Here is a 22105-nt window from a genome sequence, read left to right as displayed (position 1 = left end):
TTGAAACTGCTCAGAGAAAGAAGGAAGTGTTCATCAACTGAAAACTATATTTGCAAATCTCTGAAGGGTAGCTATGTTGGAACGGTTTTTATTTGTAGCGCATTGGTCCTCAGAAACAGTAAAAGCATCTGGATTTAAGACTGCAGAAATCTGAAATTGTTGCTTATAATCTCCTTGTAGAGTCAACAGGAAGAATGCGTTTTCCCCCACTGTGACAGAAGAAAGAACACAGGCTCTATTTGCTCCAACTTCCCCTTTTCCAAAGTGAAAGGAAGAGTTTTTCAATTGAAGAACCTCTTCATTGAGATCTCAAAAGAAGCTTGCTAATAACACTAATTTACCTATCAAGTTTCCAGATGAAATTAGCACCTACTTCTTCAAGCAGACAGACAAGAAGTGTGAAGAGGGAACGTGGCAAGCGTAATCAGCACTAGCGACAATATTTTGCCCCATGAATAGCAACAGCTCCATCAACTGCATGGCAGAGCTTGACTGGCATTTATGAAAACATTTGCTTGCTCTCAGGCACCTTCTCTAAGTCAAGGCCTGTGCTCAGTTACAAAGAAGACCTACAGGAATAATCCCTTGACTGTCTAAGCCAAGACACAGGAATCAGGAATCACACTGGGGCCTCACATTCCTGCGATTTTCTGATGACGCCTTCCTGGACCAGCAGTAAACCCAGAGGAGAGCACAGGACTAGCGGGGAGCACGCTAGTTCTCCTCTCTATGCTTCATGGGAGAGGATGAGTGACTCACAGTCACTGTAAGTAAACTTGTGCTGGTAATTGAATTAGAGCTGAGAGGGTTTTCAGACAGGGCCACTAGTTTGTTTGCAAAATGAGTTGATTCGATCTTGGCTAAGCAGCTGCAAGTCAAACAGCCTATTGAGCAAACCCGAGGTAAATTTCAGCACCCTTTAGTATCAATGGCATTCAAGAATGAACACGTTCAGACGCTATGATTTTTAAGATGTCATTTATTTAAAGCAAAATCAGTTTATATTCTCAAGGGGTGGATTTCAAAGATATAAAAAGAAAAGTCATGTTGAGAACAAACAATTTTGTTCAATTTGTATATAAAACCTAAATTACATTTTTTTTTGGAGGGTGAACTCTGTAATAAGGGAAATGGCTTCACTGAAATTCAGATTTCTACATGCAAAAGCTAACTCATTTTGTTTTGGGATTAGCTAAAATGTTTAAAGAGCCCTGATGAAACAGATGAATTAATTTGTGAAAAGGCAAAAAGTATAATCACGGTTCAGACTACATGAATAGTCAGTGCATGAACCAAAGTAATGAGGCCTTTGTAACCTCACAGAGATTTAGTCACTTGATCATTCCTCTTTCAAAGCAGTTTCTAAAGTACAGTGTGTTATTCCGGTGACTGGCATAGGTCTTGCTTATGTACAAAAATTAGAAAAAGTGGCTCATGTGCTTGCTGATTTCCAAGGTTGTTGCATGTAGGTGAAAAGTTGGTGGGAATTAGGAGGAAGCACTGTGGAAACAAGTTTTAGAGTTGTGGCATTTTCAGGTAACAAAGAAATGCAAGTCCACATCATAAAAAATTCTAATTTACCCTTTTTTGGGGTCAATTTGTATTTTTTGTTGTTGTTGTTGTTGAGACAGAGTCTTGTTCTGTCGCCCAGGCTAGAGTATAGTGGTGCGATCTCTGCTCATTGCAGCCTCCACCTCTTGGGTTCAAGCATTTCTCCTGCCTCACTCAGCCTCCCGAGTAGCTGGGATTACAGACATGTGCCACCACGTCTGGCTAATTTTTGTATTTTTAGTAGAGACAGCGTTTCACCATGTTGGCCAGGCTGGTCTCAAATTTTTGACCTCAGGTGATTCACCCGCCTCAGCCTCCCAAAGTATTGGGATTACATGTGTGAGCCACTGCACCTGGCCAAATTTGTATTTTTTAAAATATATATATATATAAAGTAAGGTTTACAAATATGACCTAAATGAAAACCAGATAAAATTGACAATGGCAAATAGTTACCAATTTTAAATGTGGCAAGAATAACAGCGACGGCACTAAAGGAGCTCAATAAAGCCTTGGGTTCTGGACTCAAATCTGTCTTTTAATAATTGTGGCACATTGGGCAAGTCACTAAACCTCAGTGAGGCACAGTTTTTCATTATTGCAAGGATGGAATGAAAGCTACAAAGCATTTTTCTGATTTTCCCTACACTTGAGAGTTGTATAGGAAACAAAGTGGATGAAATGTATGCAAAGAAATCAAAGTAGGTAAAACTGACATGAATATGCACATTTGAAAGGTTCATCACTCCTTCATAAAATAGAAAGTTAGTCTCAGCTTCTGAACTGAAACTTCACAAGTGTGATTATCAGAGTAAAAGGACTTTTTAGTTCTTCAGTATTGAAACCCCTTTAAACAGGATGTAAGTTCTCCCTGCCTCATCAACAATGAATAGCACATGTGCTGTACAGTGTAAGTTAGAATGATACGCTTCCTAACTGCAGAAGTATTCCCCTCAAAAGACAATGAGTTATATTTTGGAAGAAGTGGGACTCTAGAAAAAACACACCAACCTGAAAGCAGTGCATTAATTATTTTATTAATTTCTTCTTTTTACATTATGGGAAACATTCATCTATTTACAATTTTTTTTGTTCACACACAATCTAGGTAAATAAGCCTATGAAATTCCAATTCATAAAGCCATAAAAATGTTCCCCACCCCTCCATCTGAAGGCTTTCAAATGAATCTTTTTTTTTCCAAACCAAAATAATTTTTAAAAATTACATTTGGGAATTCAGATATGCTAGTGATTTACATTCCAGTTATTTAAAATATGCATCTAGACATGTTTTAAAAAAGAAATGGTAAATTCACAAGGATAAGGCTTAAATGAAAGTGGTAATGCACAGTAAAACATTAAGGAAACATCTATAAATAACAGAAATATATTACAAATAAATTAGTTCTATTTACCATTTCAAATATTAAAAATCTTTAATCCATTTCATCATCTCTCTTTACAAAAAGGTTATGTGAATTGTATGGAAACATCTGCAAAAAATATAATAAATACTTAATTTCTTTGAACGTTTTTTGATGTGGGAGACAAACTTCTTTTGTAATCCCCCCCTCCCCAAGAAAATGCCCAACACCTTTATACCAAAGTTAAACAAAATAAGTAATTTTTCAGGGTACATACATTTTCCATTATGAACTAAAAAACATTTCTACAAATTACATCAAAAAGAACGATGTAACAAAGGTTATGCTCATGAATGTCAGTTTCAGGGGTCAAGCAGCATTGTGTGGGGTCATGTTCTAACATCAATCATTAGTTTTTTATAAAGTGTTTGTACAATTTAAATTGTATTTTCAAGGAAGGCAAAGGTCATGATGCCCTGTAGGCCTTGAGCTAAAAGATTTAAAATTCTTACCAAAAATAGCTTATGAATATACAAATACCGTTCACTTAGACAGGATAAATAGGCCTTCTCTTGTCTCTCTTTAAAATATCATGGGCTAAATTAGTTTCCAAAGAAAATATTGTAGGATGATCTTGAATCGTATTGGAAATCTGTTTCTTAATCCAAATCTTAACTCTACCTCAGGGCACGGAGCTGTAATTGTGAGCATGGGTCTTGGGATGAACGCTGCTTCTTTCATATTAATCTGTGAGTTCCAAGTCATTCTCAGTATTGAATGTGACCATAGGCTACCCAAGTGGCAGTTGGCCCTACTTGATGCAAGCTTTGTGTGACTTTTAATTGCTGCTACAAGGTAAAGAAAAGGTGTATTCTTTTTAAAACTAGCAAATACTTGAAGCTCAAAATCTCTGTATGTTCCAATTTCACAAAGCACTCAAAGTGCTTTGTTCACCCTAGTTAAAAGTTGGTTGGTTGGTTTCAAAATAAGTGAGTAGCCCTTTTCTTGTAAACCACAGCAGTAAACATTTGTGCCCTGTTTATAAAGGTAGCTCAAAGCATCGATGGCTCTGAGAGGTAGCGAATTCTCTAGTGGTTTTAGAATATGTCCGTGAAAATATTTGTTGCTAGAACCCATCACCTCTCTTAATTTCGTAAGTAAAATTAAATTAGCACCTGGCTATGAGAGTGTATTTTAAAAAGCTTCTCTGGTGCAAGCATATTTGATGTATGTTTTTAAAAGTCTTTTGTTTTTAATTTCTAATGCTTTAGGGTGTGAGCTGGACATAAAATGCCAGTGATACTTAAGATTGCCACATCCTAAGTGTTTAAACTGTGACGAGTAAGGGCATTTAAAGAAAGACAACTTCAGCTAGATACCGATGCATACTGCCCATCAATCATAACGAAAATTCTAAATCAACACTCTCTGCCAAAAGCCTCGATTTCGTTCAGTGTTTATGAATCATGACTCCCCGACCTCTTCATGGCTGTTGACCCTGGCAGGTCGAATTTCTTCTCTCACTACCTGGAACCTGAGGATGGCAGCGCTGGCTCTTTCGAATGAGGCAGTGTGTCTATTGGGGTCAAAATTTAGCCATCTGACATAGGGCAGAATCCTATGCTAGGTCCTACTGGACTCTAGTAGTGAGAGGAGACGAAAGGAGAAAATATATCTGAAATATGAACTACTTGGGTTAAAATAGACGGATGTGTAGCATTCAAAGGGATGGTAGGAAAACCCAAACTCTTCTCTGAAAACAGCCTTGCTGCCATTTACAGTGCTTTACAAGCAGATATGTACTTATATATGTGGAATCAGGTAGGCCCACCTGGATGGACACTAACAAATTAATAGAACCGACACTTTCCCTTTAAAAACAGCCGCCACGACAACAGTAGAAATAGACACAGTACAATAAGAGTTGAGAAAACATTTCAGGTCTAGATTTTCTTAATAATAGGACAAAAAAAATCCCTTAAGTCGTATCCTAAACCATCAGTGCCTCCTTTGCCTTGCTTCATGTTATTGCCTTTCAGAATAGATTAATTTCCCTGAAAGATCGAATTTACAATCTTCTGCTGATTGAAACATTTGAAGCTGTGATTGATGAAGTAACAGTGAGGCAGTTTGTGCAGCTGTGAGTGTGCAGGTGCCCCCAGCACCTGCAGATTTCGCTTCTCCCATCCTTGCTACACATCCAGGTCCCCCACCCCCAGGCCAGGCTCGGTCCCCTCTCTCTGTGTCCCTCATGGATTCCAGTGAGATGGTGTGATTTCTGAGGTTGTGAATAAAGTGCTCCATCTGCCTTTTAAAAAGAAGAACCATTTAGGGGAAATAAAGGGAATCGGAGGCCTAGTTTCTTTCATGTGGAAGACGGTAAGTCCCAAAGGATCACCCTGTGATACTGGATTTCTGAAATACCCTATGGTTTTATATTGCTGAACAGACTAGCTCGAGAGAACTGAGGATGGCGGGTGACCTAAAGGCGTCACTTCTACACAGGTGGGTTTGGCTTTGCCCAGAAAATAAAGGGTTGGATCTCAGTACGAGGCAGGGTGACGGCATCAGGACAGGGGGCGAAGCTCGGTGAAGAAGAAGATGGGCAAACGGGTTCGGGAAGTGGGGGGCTTCGCGGGGACTGGGGGGCGGCTCCTGCGAGATGGACAACTACACCACGACAGTGGAAGTCACTGAGCTCGGAAACAGACGGGCTCGGAGGGGAAGAGGGAGCCGGCAGAGGGGTGGCAGGGGGAGGGGGACAGATACTTGGCGGCGGCGGCCGGGCTGCAGGGCGCTCAGAGCCGGGTCTGCGCCTCGGGGATGTAGATCTCGATGCTCTCGGCGCTCTCGGTGGCCGAGTTCTGGCGGACGGACGCGGCGCGCTTGGCGGCCATCAGGCGCTTGCGGGCCTCCTGGCGCTGCGAGCTCTCCAGCGAGCGCTCCCGGATCAGCGGCGCGGGGCCCTTCGCCGGCTTCTTTGGCACTGGAGGAGGGGCCCTTCTCTCCTGATCAAAGCAGAAGGTTCAGGACATTACACAGCTTCTCAGGACAAGCTTGGGAAAAACTGGGATAGGTCAGTAGTTAGAACACACATTTTTTACCTAGGGGTGGTTAGTTCTGATCTGCATACTGCATATCTACTTTTTTCTTCCTTATTCTGGCTTGGGTATTCAAAAGATGCAGGAAAAAAAAAAAAAAAAAAAAAAAATTCCCGGTAAGCTTAAGGCCCGGGGTAAGGCTGGGTTGCAGAACTAGGTCTCTCCAAGGGAAGGAAGTGGGTATTGTAAAGGCCCCCTGCGGAAAGCCTGCGGCTCCCAGCACATTGAGTGTGGTTCTCTCTGGAGACTCCAAACTCCTCCTGGTGCCAGAGATGGGCCAGGAAGCAGCGGCTGCAGCAGCATCTTAGCACCCCTGCATCCCCTCTAAGGACGCAAGTCACCGGGTGCAAGCTTGGTTCAGAGCTTAAAAACATGTCCGCCCTGTCCCCGGCCCGCGCACCCTCCCCTTCCCCCCAAAGCTAAATAACCAAAGGAGGAAGAAGAAATATTAGATTGTATTCTTTAGCTTTGTTGGTGCTACACCAGGTTAGACCCTTTTGCACACCACACACGAACACACAAGCAATATACAATATACAGGGTCACGGGAGCGGGAGGCCATTGATATTTCCTACACTCGAGAGTTCAGTCAGTTCCAAGGTGACTCTGACTAGGGACCTCGGGATAACTGTGGTGGCCCAGGAGGCAATTCCAATCACAGGGGCAGAAACTGTGCCATGAAAAGTTGACACAGGATGAAAGAGGTCATTCCTCTTAGCAGCAGCAAACTATGGAACGGGCGGATATTTTCAATGCCACAGCAAAAACAAAAGACAGTCAGCTCTTTGGCATTAAAAAAAAAAAGGCAGCAGGAAAGAATGGCATCTAGACCACAAAGGACTTTTAGGGAAAGAAGGTTGAAGTTGTAGACTGAGAAAGGGTGCACATAAAACTGATGTTTTCATTTTGAACAAAATACCCTCCATTCTCATAAAACGAAGCGTGAACATTATCTTAAAATACAGATTCAGTGATTCTCCAAAGGCACTCTTTGTGTCTTAACACCGATGCTCAACACAGCAATTCCTCCCTGCTTGCCAGGGCAAGTGCCTAGTTCAACTTCTCACCCTGGAGCTGCCCCACCGGCTGTCTAAGGTGGAGTCTGTGTGGCTTAAAAGAGAAAAAAGGAGAGCCTGGAGTGCAAACTATATTCTACCAAGTCTGATTATGCTTGTTCATTTTTCTCCTCAGGTTCATGGGGTGATGAAAAGCTCTGATCATGGGCAAAGTCCATTAAAAAACTTAAAAATCAAGCTAACTAATGATTTACTATGTAAATATCAGTAGGTTACATATATCAATTCTTAGCATCATTTCTTTTAGACATTTTAAATCTTCATTGTGGAATAACTCAGTGGATATTTTTAGGAATATGAATACTGGATTTTTAAAGTCATTTTCCTTATACATTTTGATTTTTTAAACAATTATTATTATTATTTTAATTTTTGAGAGAAGGTCTCGCTCTGTCACCCAGGCTGGAGTGCAGTGGCGCAATCATGGCTCACTGCAGACTCAAACTCTCCGATTTCAAGCAATCCTCCCATCTTAGCCTCCCAATAGCTGGCACTATAAGTGTGCACCGCCACGCCCAGCTAATTTTTGTATTTTTTGTAGAGACAGCGTTTCACCATGTTGCCCAGGCTGGTCTTGAACTCCTGGACTCAAGTGATCCACCCGCCTTGGCCTCCCAAAGTGCTGGGATTACAGACATGAGCCACCGTGCCCGGCCAACAATGATTATTAAAAAATTATATCATAAAAAAATAAATGAATAAGAAATTAGATTGATCAGCTCTGGAAACTAAATTACCAGTGTGTGTGCATGTGTAGTGTTTTCTTAAAATAAGACTGATTTAAAGCTTATCTAGCAGATAGTTTTAAACACAGATTAAAGAAAACTAGATTGGGTGCAAATGTTTGGCTTCCCAAGTGAGAGGCCACATGTACATCAACAGTACTTTCCAACTTAACACTACAACCCCCATTTTGATGGTGACAGAATTGGAAATGGGGGACAGTGATGAGAGCATCACCCTCTTGTCACTTACAGATGGTCCCTTGGGAATGGATTTTTCCTGGGAGCCCACTGACCCCAAGAACCCTGAAAACATGATATGCGGCAGCAGAATGGATTAGATTGCTGTTAGCTCTCTGACGGGTGGGGGGACCTGAAAAGAACAGGGCCACCAGCATTTCAAGGGAACAGCCATTCAATTTTCGGAGGTTGATTCTCTTGGAATTATTTGACCTGAGGCCATAGGAAAGCAAAGGGTTAAAAAAGTCATGTTCGACACGCCAGCCTGGGGAGCTGGACGTTGGATACCTGTGTGAGCCTCGTGGAACACCATAATCAAACGTGAAAATTACAGTTGATTAATTAAAGTAAAAGAATTTAAGTCTTTATTTCTAAACTGTTGCATGAGGACCCCGGTGAGCAATATTCCCCAAGGCAAATCAACCAAAAGCAAAACTCTTTTGAAAAAAAAAAAAAAAATCCCAACATTTATATAATTACTGTGAAACTTTATGGTATATATATTTTTAGACTTAAACAACAGTAATTTCTTTATTACTATATTTATGAAATGATTATCAAAGTCAGTTATTTTTCAGGGCATCCTATTTTTCTTGAAAACACATCCTAGGGGTATAAGGAAGTTGAATTCTTGTTCTATGGATTCATGCACTGAAGATGTCATTTATTTTAGTTTAAAAAGCAAAATGGAGGCAGTTCCTTCCAGTAACTAAAATGGTTTAACTTAAAGTTTAATTAACAAAAAAGCCACATTCCCATTTTCCAATTCACAGAGACAGGTTTTTCTTTAAAAATATGCCTGAAACATATTACAGATAATATCCCAAATGGTTACTATGTAAACATTGTCATTACAATGAAATGAATATGATATCAGCTCCATTTCACATTGTAAACAGCAGGACTGAATGCAGAAGCCTACTTAGACTGTCCAGTGTTTGTGCAGGTTTTTAAATGAACCATACAAAATCTACATTGTTCTACCTTCTTGTCAAGAGGATCCATCTGTTTCCAATTATTGGCCTTTAACTGATGAAGTTCATCAAATTTCATACTAATATTTTCTATGGACAACTGCAGCATGTCCCAAAACCCCGCCAAATCCTGGGAGGTGGGTCTTGGATGAGCATTAGGATTCTGCACAAGAGAAAGAAAAACATTCATGCTTTAGAGGCAATTCTCGACAAGCACAGGCCCAAAGAGGCATTTTCAAATATTTCAAACAACATAAGGAGGATGAGTTCCTTTTTGTTTTCAGACATGAGGTAAAAGTGAGGTTACAAATGGTAATTTTAGACACTCATCCATTTGAGTCAGTGATTCTCAAATGTCAAGGTTGTAAAACTCTTCTGTTGTGAGACCACATCTATCAATTCAATATGGTATGGGGGAAGGGTCTAAACATATGAAAAATCCCAGAACGTGTGATCTACTACAGGATGCATTTTAAAACACCACATTTAAATGAAAATGCCATTTTTGAAAAAAAATACAGTATATTATTATTAGAGTTTGTATTCGACTACATGCCATAGCCATACAATTTATCCAGAGAACAGATAAGGACTCTAAAATAAGATTAGTTTAAATATTCATGTCAAGTAAAACACTAGGGTAAACAAATGATTAGTAATAAAATATTGGATTTTCAAAGCACTATGTGTTTAATAATTAAGATGTTTAATAATATAGGAAGTAATTTTATCATAGGAAGTAATTTTATCATATGACTGCTTTGAGAAAATCATTTGGAAAGCCATTCATTTTAAATTGACCATAAAATCATATAGCAAATGTGAGAACACATTATCTCCACATACATATATCTACATGTCTGTAACGACCCATTTGCTAAGTAATAGTAAACATTCTTTAGTGTTTCAGGATTGACTTTCTTTGCCCCATCTACATATCCCTGATAACAGAATGTATAAACCTGAATTTATATGACCTAAGACAGAAAAAACACAGCTAGGAGGCTGAAAATGTCATACTCTTTGTTAATCACTACCTGCAGCAGTAGCTAAAGGCATTCATGGTTAGATGGATAGCAGCCTCCATATGTCAAGAGATCTTAGGGCCAGGCGCAGTGGTTCACGCCTGTAATCCCAGCACTTTCGGAGGCCCAGGTGGGCAGATCACAAGGTCAGGAGATCAAGACCATCCTGGCTAACACGGTGAAACCCTGTCTCTACTAAAAATACAAAAAATTAACTAGGCATGGTGGCAGGCGCCTGTAGTCCCAGCCACTCGGGAGGCTGAGGCAGGAGAATGGTGTGAACCCGGGAGGCGGAGCTTGCAGTGAGCCGAGATCGCACCACTGCACTCCAGCCTGGGTGACAGGGCGAGATTCTTTTAAAAAAAAAAAAAAAAAAGAGATCCTAACTGGTATCTGTTTTGGTGACCTCTTGGTATTTCAGGCAACTGGATAGACTGTGAAACTACATGTCCTATAATAACATGAATGAGGCCAGTGTATGCTTTTAAAACTAACCCCTAATAAAACTGATATCAGAATTTTGGAAAGTACACGGTTGATGACCATCAAAATAATGGATTGGAAAGATGTTTTAAGTTCTTGGGTGCACCAGTATTATTGGCCTACCTCAAAATAAAAATAAATGAAGGCTGGTGGTGGTGGCTCACACCTGTAATCCCAGCACTTCGGGAGGCCGAAGTGGGTGGAACACCTGAGGTCAGGAGTTCGAGACTAGCCTGGCCAACATGACAAAACCCCATCTCTACTAAAAATATAAAAATAGGCCAGGCACGATGGCATATGCCTGTAATCCCAGCTGCTCAGGAGGCTGAGGCAAGAGAATCTCTTGAACCTGGGAGGCAGAGGTTGCAGTGAGCCAAGGTTGTGCCATTGCACTCCAGCCTGGGTGACAAGAGTGACACTCTGTCTCAAAAATAAATAAATAAATAAATAGATAGATAGATAGATAGATAGATAGCTCTGTTTATAAATGTATAGTTCCCAAAGTGCCCAAAAGTTCTAAAGTTCATTAGAAGAAATAAATTTTAAAGTTTGTAAGTGTTTGATTCATTGTTAAAATCTATTCCAATGATGTCTGAATTAATGAAAGGGTTTCTCTGTAGTATTCTGATTTAGTAAACTAAAACAAAAAAAAAAGGATTTTTCAATATTTAGATTTCCAGAATAGACAGGTACAAGCTTTGACCACGTGTCTGTGGTGTCAGCTACCCAGGAGGCAGAAGTGGGAGGATCACTTGAGCCTGGGAGGTGGGAGGCTACAACGAGCCGCGATCGTACCACTGCACACCTGCCTGGGCCACAGAGTGAGGCTGTCTCAATAAAAGAAAGGAAAAGAGAAAAGAAAACACTGCAGTGTACCTACACTCTGTGATTCCACTGAACTATCATTTCGTACATTGATGTACTGAAACAATGTAGCCAATAGGCCTGGTGACCTCAAGACTTCATTGATTTTCAAAATGTGAATAGTTTAGTTTTAGTTACCAATGAGGCCAAATAGATTGTAGGAGCATCAAACTGTATTTAAGAGGCCCTTTGTCAAAACTTGTATCTGTCTATTCTGAAAACCCAAATACTGAAAAATACTTTTTTTTTTTTAGTTTACTAAATCAGAATACTACAGAGAAACGCTTTCATTAATTCAGACATCGTTAGAATACATTTTAATACTGAATAAAACACAAACTTTAAAATTTATTTTTTAATGAACTTTACAACTATTGGGCACTTTGGGAACTATAACTTTATAAATATATCTATTTATTTATTTTTGAGACAGAGCATCACTCTTGTTGCCTAGGCTGGAGTGCAATGGCACAATCTCAGCTCACTGCAACCTCTGCCTCCCAGGCTCAAGTGACTCTCCTGCCTCAGCCTCCTGAGCAGCTGGGATTACAGGTATGCACCACCATGCCTGGCTAATTTTTGTGTTTTTTGTAGAGATGGGGGTCTCACATTGTTGCTCAGGCGGGTCTTGAACTCCTGGCCACAAGATCCTCCTGCCTCGACCTCCCAAGTGCTGGGATTACAGGTACAAGCCACTCCGCCCTGCCGGTGTTTTCTTAAATGTATTTAACTCTGTATAATGGGCAACTTGTTCCTTTCTCATAAAGAATCTCTTTGCTCCCACATCATTAAGAAGATAGACAGAGAAACAGAGAGAAAGCGTTTAGGCTCAGCCATTCTCCAAATCAGTGAGTCATGTGCAGCGGCAGCTCACTCCTTAATCTAAGCCTTGGAGACCAGAGGTGGGGGCTGGAGGGGAGAGTGGGGAGGGTCAAGGGAGGCTGGAGTCCTTGGTTTAGTTATGTTGGAAGAGGCCAACTTTTGTCTATTCATTCTAAGCCTGAGAGTCTAGTTTGTGATAATGAGTAAGTGTTTTCAAAATAGAGCTATGATTTTTCTCCTCAGAATAGGAACTCTTCAAAGGAGGCTGGGTCTGGTTCTGACAAATTATGGTGCCACTTTCATGCAGCTGTGGACCTAAGCAGTGCTGCCACCAGGCCACGGTGCCTCCTGAGGCAAAGGAGCATGGAGCTGAGTCCACTCCACGAGCAGGAGGAGTGAACTCACATCCTGGGTAGGATTTATAGGGATTGTGGTCGAATAGACTGGGATTTGAATCTTGGCTCTGCCTTTTACCATGGGGCTGTAGGCAAGTTTGTTAGTTTTTCCGTGCCCATTTTCCTCATTCGTAAACAAACTGTCATTAAAATGTCACTATCAGGCTAGGTGAGGTGGCTCATGCCAGTAATCCCAGCACTTTGGGAGGCCGAGGCGGGAGGATCACGAGGTCAGGAGTTCGAGACCAGCCTGGCTAACATGGCGAAACCCCGTCTCTACTAAAAATATAAAAAATTAGCTGGGTGTGGTGGTGGGCGACTATAGTCCCAGCTACTCAGGAGGCTGAGGCAGGAGAATCGCTTGAACCCAGGAGGCGGAGGTTGCAATGAGCTGAGATCGTGCCACTGCACTCCCAGCCTGAGCAACAGAGTGAGACTCCTTCTCGGGGGGGGGAAAAAAAAAAAGTCATTGTCAACTCCACGTGTTTTTTTTGAGCATGTAACCAGACCAGGAATGTAAACGCTCTCAGCATGGTGTCAGGCGCGTGTCAGGCTCTTGACTTGTTTCTGGAGGGGCCTGGTTTGACCAGCATTGTGACTCTCTTCCCCCACTGTGCCTCAGTCTACCTAAAATATGAGAAGCATAGTTTACCACCTATGTGCTTCTAGTGGCCAAGAAATGTGAGCCCATAAGGAACTAGGAAACGTCAAAAGCTGGCTTTAATGAGGTTAACATTTTCTAGAAATCTGCACATTTTTGGACCCGGTGCAGTGGCTCACACCTGTAATCCCTACACTTTGGGAGGCCGAGGAGGGTGGATCACCTGAGGTCCAGGAGTTCAAGACTAGCCTAGCCAACATAGCCAACATGGTAAAACCCTGTTTCTACTAAAAATACAAAAAATTAGCTGGGTGTGGTGGTGGGTGCCTGTAAACCCAGCTACTTGGGAGGTTGAGGCAGGAGAATAGCTTGAACTGGGAGGTGGAGGCGGCAGTGAGCTGAGATCGTGCTATTGCACTCCAGCCTGGGCAACAAGAGTGAAACTCTGGGCTAGGCACAGTGGCCCATGCCTGTAATCCCAACACTTTGGGTGGCCCAGGTGGGCGGATCACCTGAGGTCAGGAGTCTGAGACCGGCCTGACCAACACGGAGAAACCCTGCCTACTAAAAATACAAAATTGACCGGGAGTGGTGGTGCATGCCTGTAATCCCAGCTACTCGGGAGAGCGAGGCAGAAGAATCTCTTGAACCTGGGAGGCGGAGGTTGCAGTGAGCCGAGATCGCACCATTCCACTCTAGCTTGGGCAACAAGAGTGAAACTCCGTCTCAAGAAAAAAAAAAAAAAAAAAGTGAAACTCCATGTGAAAAAAAAAAAGAAATCTGCAAATTTTTCAAAACTTTTGTCTGCAATTTCATCTTTAAAATTTGTACAATGTTTACCTTCTTCTTCATAATATAGTTGCTCATCATATATTTCTTTTAACAAGGTGTGTTGTGTTTTCCCTGTATCGTGTACACATTGACTTCCTCATGTACCTATTCCTCATGTACATGTTTGAGCAATACGGCTTTATATAAGCTTTCTTATATTTAAAGCACAGAGAATCATGTTAATTGAGATCTGTGACACATTAGCAAGTTTGCAAATTAGCAGGAGTTCTGTACCTCGCCCATAGCTGAAGCTTGATAGAATATTTGTTGGACTGAATTCACTTATTAATACATTTACTAATAATAATGATCTCATAAACCAGAATAAATTTCTGAAAAATTGGAAGAAGGGTGAGTTTATTTTTTCTGAGAGAGGGGAAAATGAATTATAAATGTGTGTGTATTAGGCAGGGGGTGGGAGAGTGTGGGAATAGCCCTAAAGAGAGATTACAAAAAGAAAAGAGGGATGGAGACTACCAACTTTTCCATACTTTATATTTTCTCTTGGTTGATCCCTGTCTACATAAATTTCTTTCAGTCTGTATTTCTCCTTGTTAACAAGAAGTGGTTAAAACTCCAAAACTGGCCGGGTGCCGTGGCTCACACCTGTAAATACCAGCACTTTGGGAGGCCGAGATGGGAGGATCACAAGGTCAAGAGTTTGAGACTATCCTGGCTAACACGGTGAAACCCCATCTCTACTAAAATGATAACAATAATACAAAAAATTAGCTGGACATGGTGGCATGTGCCTGTGATCCCAGCTACTTTTGGGGCTGAGGCAGGAGAATCGCTTGGACCTGGGAGGCAGAGGTTGCAGTAAGCTGAGATCACGCCATTGCACTCCAACCTGGGTGACAGAGCGAGACTCCATCTCAAAACAAAACAAAACAAAACAAAACAAAAACTCAAAAATCATGCCTGTCAATTGTTGGGGATAAAAGAAAAACAAAAACCTCTAAGATCATATTTTAAGTCATTTAGATTGCTAATAATTGTTTTCACTTGCCACAAGGTAAACAAGTTGCTTTTCATTTTCTTTGTTTTAGACCCAGCTTGACCAACAATTGAGCAATAAAAGCTATTCTTGCAGGGATTTATTTTATTTTATTTTATTTTTTTAGACGAAGTCTCACTCTGTTGCCCAAGCTAGAGTGCAATGGCTCAATCTCAGCTCGCTGCAACCTCTGCCTCCTATGTTCAAGCGATTCTCTTCCCTCAGCCTCCCCAGTAGCTGGGATGACCGGCACCCGCCACCACACCCAGCTAATTTTTATATCTTTAGTAGAGACAGGGTTTCACCATCTTGGCCAGGCTGGTCTCGAACTCCTGACCTCAGGTGATCCGCCTGCCTTGGCCTCCCAAAGTGTTGGGATTACAGGCATGAGCCATTGCGCCCAGCCTGTTTTGCTTTGTTTTTGCATGTCCAAGAAGGATGAATTCTTCATTTGTCTCAAGGAGATCAAATCTACACTTTGTAACATCCTTGACTTCTGGCTCTTGAATTAAAACAGAGAACTCAGATTAGGAAATAGTCATTGACTGCTATTTTAGAAAGAAAATCACTATCCAAAATGATTTTTTTGGGCAATATTATTTTAGAAATATCAAGCTGCTTCATATTTTGATAAGAACAATACAATCAGAGATGCCATGTGAAAGCCAGGAAAATGGAAAATTTTCAGTTACAAAAAAAGCAGGAAATAGTTTTAACTTGATTGAATTTTTTCTTCTAAGATTATTTAAGTGAAAAATAAACATTTTAATTTTAAGACAATCAGGAAATAAGATTCATCAGACAATTCTCTGTTCCAAGTGAGAGACTCCAATGGACCTTGACTTGGTTCAAAATCAGTTTTACTTGAGTTGGGCCAGTCTTGGTAAGATGTTCTTCTTATGGCACTAGCAGGGAAATTATAGAAGGAGAGTGTTACCTACCAGGTTTTCTTCACACAGTTCTCTGAACTGGTAGAATTTCTGGGCCATGAGAAGTTGAGCACTGCCCACTGCGGTTCGGATTTTTCCTAGAACTGAAAAGAGCAAACATACGAGAAATTTACACATCTTGCTTCATCGTTGAGATTTAGTCTGGTAAAGCAAAGAGGAAGTTATGCTGTAATAATTAGGGAAAATGGCACACACACACACTGAACACTCATGCCCACCCAGACAGCCCAATCACTGTTGTTACCCTGTTGGTCTATGTCACAGAGGCTCCTGGGTTAAAGTAATAAAATCAACTTGGAAAAACACATGCTCCTCCTGCATACTTCTTGGGAGCAATGGAGTTTTCCAGCACTGATGTTACCAAGAACTGGATGTTACCAAGAGAAGAGGCAAACAGTTTTTGCTTTTTTTTTTTTTTTTTTAACTTCCTTTACCGCAAGGATGAATTTCAAGTGTTTACCAGTATAGTTTTGGATTGATGGAGTCAGCCGTCATGGTCGGCTGGCTTGTTTTTCTAATACAAGCCCAAACACAAGGAAAGCAACACTAAACTGGAGGGGGAATCTGTTGGCACTCACCATATCCCATCCATATCTTTTCATATTTTTCCGGAGCTCAGCCACTGGTACTGTTAGGAAAGAGCTGTGACTGACTGAAGTATTTTCTAAGGAGTGAACATGTTCAGTCTGTTGCCTAGAAAACACCAAGGCCGTCCCAGCTTTTACACTCCACAGCCCAATCTTCCTGTTAACAACATGGGGCGAATTCCCTAGGCACCGTGCTGAAAATCTCCGTCTCTGCAACAGGCTACTTCTTGTCTCCCCAGCTGCCAGCAGGCGTGCTCCGACCGAGCGGAGCTGCTCTCTGCTAAGCAATGCCCAGCTCTGCAGTCTCCCTGGGGCTCGCCTGCACACTTTGGGACTGGGTGCAGCTGCCCCGCTACCCACCAGGGTGTTCTCAACACGCCATAATGGTCGGGAAGGAAGGGATCAAAAACTAAAGCAGGAGAACGTCTCAGAAGAGCACTTGCCCCTCTGGAAATCTTTACAGGATTTAAGCAATCCGGTTGTTGTGAATATACAGAGCCAGACACCCGAGTGGAATGAAGCCTTTCTCAACCTCATTCCCCACAAAGTCTGAGCGACAGAAATCGAAGAATAAGAAACTCCATTCTGGCCCAGGGTTTTCTAGCAATTTGCTCCTTTATTTGTTTTAAACTGCTAGGCTAGATAATGGTTTCTGATGCACATTCTACGTAGGCGTTACTCAACTATTTCAGCATTCCCACAAGTCACTCAGTGCATTTATATTTCCTCTAATATGTCACCAGCCACACTAAACAGCTCACAGGCAGATATCTGTCCCCTCCCTCCGTGATCTCGAGGGGTCTCCCTTGACAGCTGTCTAGCAGCAATTTCTTAGGCCTAAGTTCTATTTTTCTGCTCTGCTTTTAAAATCTCTTGGAGTGGTTATCCTTTTCCTCTTTAACTAATAAATCAATTGTGCAAGACCTCCTCTCCGTTGCTTAACATCCCCAGAAAGGACAACTTGTGGAGACACAGGGCCTGAGTGGGCCAGAGTCCTCACCATCTACTGCCTGGACAAGTCACCATCTCTACTTTCCCATATGTAAAATGGGGCTAATGGTACCTATTTGGAGGGTTGTTGGGAAGGTTAAAAGCATTAGTGTATTTGAATTGCTTAGGGCTGTGTTGGATTTACAGTAGGCACTTAATAATTATTGGTTATTATGTAGGGTCAGAAACCTCTACCTCTTCTATGGGTGTGCCCACTGTGAGAGCCACACTTGCCCTGGCTAGGAGAGCAGAGGAAAAACAAAGTGTGGATTATCTTAGGTGACTGGATATCTTGGTCTCCTGGGACAGGTATGCTCTCTGGGTGACCTCTTCCAGCTCTGAGAAGGTATATGGAGCAGGCACTTCCTAAGTGAGCATGCGGCTATAGGTAAGCGCTGAGGTTTATGGAAACCTCTCTGAATTATCTTGCTGAAGGGTAGGACTGTGAGACTGGCAAATCTCAGAATGAATCCTGGGAGGTTATGACCAGGGTACCTAGGTCTCCACTCTGATGGCTGGGTTCCACAGCTCCTGGGAGCTATCACAGGAACTCCAGCTATTCTGATTTACCTAAGAACTTTGAGCTGATGGTTCTCAATTACGTCTGATGCTTAAGCTATATAATAGACTCCCATAATAAAAGTCACCGAGTAAGACAGTGATTCTCAAAAGAGGAGACAGCACTGTTCTATTATTATTCTATATTATTCGGGCAACATGCAACCACATAAGTTAGGGCTAACTCAGATGTCTTCTCAAAAGTGAAACAAGGGACATCTTTCTTCATTCAGCATGGCCTGGCAAGAGCCCTGGCAAAGTATCTGGGGTGGAGTTGCGGCCCTTCTGTTTCCCGGGCTTTTGCTGTCATGTTCCTTGCATGGAAATTCCCTACTGGCTCCGGGATACTTGCAGTTCCTGTGTCCAGAAGATGACCTTTCCTAGGTCCTGGGTGGGGAGATGACTGCCTGGGCCTAGAATGAGATCATGAAACAGGGAGGCTTGGGAGAAGCAGATGACGGCTCATATTTCGTCGTCCTCCACACTTTCTTTTCCAGAGAACTAAAAACTCACTTGAATTTTAAGAAAGAAGCTGTAATGGAGGTTTTTTTGTTTTGTTTCGTTTGGTTTTTTTCCACTAGACACTCTGTGTGTGTGAGGTAAGTTCTTTCTTCCAAAAGTAAATTTCACATTTGTTGCCATGCCTTGAGGAAGTTGAAATTAATAAACAATAAATGGTAAACACCAGTAGAAGTAAAAAGTGGAAATAAAAAGGCTGAAAGTTGGTAAAGAAATGAAATGAAGAAGAAAGAAGCATCTCAATGTTGTTTTGAAACTACTCTAAAATGTTCAATACCAACCTTCAGGGCGGAAAAAAAAATACAGTTGGCCCTCTGTATCCATGGGTTTTGCATCTGTGGGTTAAACCAACCTTGGGTCTCACTATGTGGCCCAGGCTGGTCTCGAACTCCTGGGCTTAAGCAGTCCTCTCACCTCAGCCTCCCAGAGTGCTGGGATTCCAGGTATGAGCCACCGCATCCTGCTGAATTTGTTTTCTTTTTCCCTTTTCTCTCTCTCCTATGAAATGAAGCCCTACAGATAAAGTAAATGTTCTCCACTCCTATCCCATTCCTTTTTTTTTTTTTTTGAGATGGAATCTCGCTCTGTTGCCCAGGCTGGAGTGCAGTGGCGTGACCTAGGCTCACTGCAAGCTCCATCTCCCAGGTTCATGCCATTCTCCTGGCTCAGCCTCCCGAGTAGCTGGGACTACAGGCGCCACCACACCAGACTAATTTTTTTGTATTTTTTGGAAGAGACGGGGTTTCACAGTTTTAGCCAGGATGGTCTTGATCTCCTGACCTCATGATCCGCCCACCTCGGCCTCCCAAAGTGCTGGGATTACAGGCATGAGCCACCGCGCCCGGCCTATCCCATTCCTTTTCATCCCCAGAGGAAACCATTGCAGTTGAGAATGACTATTTCAGTCCCATCACTGAGTTCATAAGGTGTCTTTTCTGGTCCTGGAAAGGTGATAGCTAAGGGTCTTTCTGAGTGTTAGATCGGGGCAATGTCACTAGCACAGTTGAGACCCTGTAGCCAACAGCAGCAGATTTTCTCTGAAAGTTAGAATGGGGGTTTTAAAGCTCTATGGGTGTTGAGTTGATCTCTTTCACATTCTGGTCATGCTTTTTTTTTTTTTTTTTTTTACAGATTGTTCAACCCAGATGTGGTTAACAGTTTTTCCACCCATCTCCCTTAGGGTACATTCAAGTGCATCTTACAGAATAATTATCTCTGCTGTGTCACCCAGGCAAGCCATGTAACCATGATTCATACCATATATTTGTGTAATACTTAATCAGACAGTAAGCCTTGTATTGCTGGGCAGTTCTTTCTATCTAAGTAAATCCAGCCTCCCCAGACACCGTATAGGCACCTGATGGTGAGGCTTATAGACTCTTCCCTTTCCTTTCCTTCCCCAGCTACTCTGTGAGTCTGTCCCACAGTGGAAGTACAGAACAAAACAGAAGACAGAGTTGAATGGAATTCCTCCTACTTAAGAAGTAAGCCCTCTCTATAAACCCCCCACTTACAATTCTTCAAACCTCTTACTCCACAATAGATATTTAAAAAGACCCACAATAGAGAGGACAGCCCTGGGTTAGTGAATCACATAAAGTCAGGAAGAACTTTTGGGAGGCCTTGTGTTTACTTAAATGTGAATATGTGTTTACTTAAATTATCATCACTTGGTATTTCAAAACTCACAAACAGGCATCTAATTAGATCCTCACAGGACCCCGCGAGGCAGAGCAGATAACTTCATTTGAGAAAACTTGTGCTCAAACTACAAAGTCTCTTCCCCAGGGACACCTGCTGTGGCCAGTCCCTATCTTGTGACCCCAGTCTAGTTGGGCTCTCTTCTCTCTACACTCACTGAAAATTGTGTCTGAATCTACTTAAGTGGAAGCTATCTGAGTGTGATTTCCTTCTTTTTTTTTTCTCTACTGTGGTAAGAACACTTAACATGAAATCTACCCTCTTAACAAATATTTAAGTGCACAATACAGTTTTGTTAATGGTGGTGCAGTGTTGTACAGCAGATCTCGAGAACTTATTCACCTTGCATAACTTTAGATCCACTGCACAGAAATTCCCATTTCCCCCTCCCCCTAGACCCTGACACCCACCATTCCACTCTCTGTTTCTTGAGTTTGACTATTTTAGATACCTCATATAAGCAGAATCATGCAGTATTTGTTCTCCAGTGACTGGCTTATTCCACTTAGCATATAGTCCTCCAGGTTCATCCATGTTGTTGCATATGGCAGAATTTCCTTATTTTTCAAAGCTGAATAATATTTATTGTATGTATATACCACATTCCATTTATCTACTGAGTGTGATTTCTATTTATTTGTTTATTTATTTATGAATGAGGTCTCACTATGTTGTCCAGGGTGGAGGACAGTGGCTATTCATAGGCATGATCATGGGGTACTATAGCCCTGAACTCCTTGCCATAGCCTTCTGAGCAGCTGGGACTGCAGGCATGAACCACTAGGCCAGGTTGCATGTAATTTCTTTATCAACATTTCCCAGCCAGTGCCAATGGATAGGGGTGAGTGGCGTAATAAGTCAGTGGGAGAGCTGGAAGGAATTCGCCAAGCCTGATCACTGTCCCACATTAGGAAGCAAGAGCCAGACCTGATCACTGTCCCACATTAGGAAGCAAGAGCCAGACCTGATCACTGTCCCACATTAGGAAGCAAGAGCCAGACCTGATCACTGTCCCACATTAGGAAGCAAGAGCCAGACCTGATCACTGTCCCACATTAGGAAGCAAGAGCAAACCACATCCATCCACCTGAAGTGACTGGCAGGCAAGGCAATTTCAATCCTGAAAAGAAGAGAGGAACCAAGGACACCTTGAAAGAGATGGTGGGTGTAAGTTTCAATTTCTGTTTTTCTTTTAAAGATTATATGTCATAATGAGAAGCAGAGAACAACTATTTTGGCTGTGGGAAAGGGGAGTCTTTTATGCAAACTATGATTTGAAATCTCCGGACTACATTCAAAGACCCAGCCATTTAGAAGAGAGATACCTCCTCTTTCCCACTGACCTCTGTGGGATAGGTTGTGATTTTGAGAAAAGGAGGTAGTATAAGAGAAACAAGGATGAAGAGAAAAAACACTTTCTTTTAACCCTCCCAGTGGGTCTATGACAAAGCTGCAAGGAGTTTCAGTGCGCTGGTGATATTTTTGCTAGGTTAAAATCAGGATTACAAATCCTTAAGCATAAGTAGCATATGTATCCTTTCCTATTTCAAGAGAAGTTAGGTCTCTAGAACTGGAAAGGCAGATGTGCTCATTTCTCTGACTGCTTCCTTTTTTTGTTTGTTTGAGACAAGAGTCTCACTCTGTCACCCAGGCTGGAGTGCAGTGGCACGACCTTGGCTCACTGCAACCTCCATCTCCTGGGTTCAAGTGATTCTCCTGCCTCAACCTCCCAAGTATCTGGGATTACAGGCATG

At 42.0% G+C, this 22105-nt stretch overlaps 1 protein-coding gene across 4 annotated transcripts in view; it reads right to left on the bottom strand.

The window, feature by feature from the left end:
• Positions 1-2565: 2565 nt before the first annotated feature.
• Positions 2566-22105, bottom strand: part of DLGAP1 (DLG associated protein 1) — a 310310-nt gene continuing 290770 nt past the window's right edge. For all 4 annotated transcript variants that reach the window (XM_031658924.1, XM_031658926.1, XM_031658925.1 and 1 more), the window contains 3 exons: positions 15988-16079; positions 9039-9191; positions 2566-5923 (listed from right to left, as the gene is read on the bottom strand). In XM_031658924.1, the coding sequence (XP_031514784.1) occupies positions 5714-5923; positions 9039-9191; positions 15988-16079 (455 nt within the window). In that variant the 3' untranslated portion in view covers positions 2566-5713. The remainder of the gene's footprint in view (positions 5924-9038; positions 9192-15987; positions 16080-22105) is intronic.

This window comes from Papio anubis, chromosome 19 (genome assembly GCF_008728515.1).
Source record: "Papio anubis isolate 15944 chromosome 19, Panubis1.0, whole genome shotgun sequence".
Classification (NCBI taxonomy): domain Eukaryota; kingdom Metazoa; phylum Chordata; class Mammalia; order Primates; family Cercopithecidae; genus Papio; species Papio anubis.
Note: the sequence above shows the minus strand (reverse complement) of the source record. Positions and strands in the feature narration are given on the sequence as shown.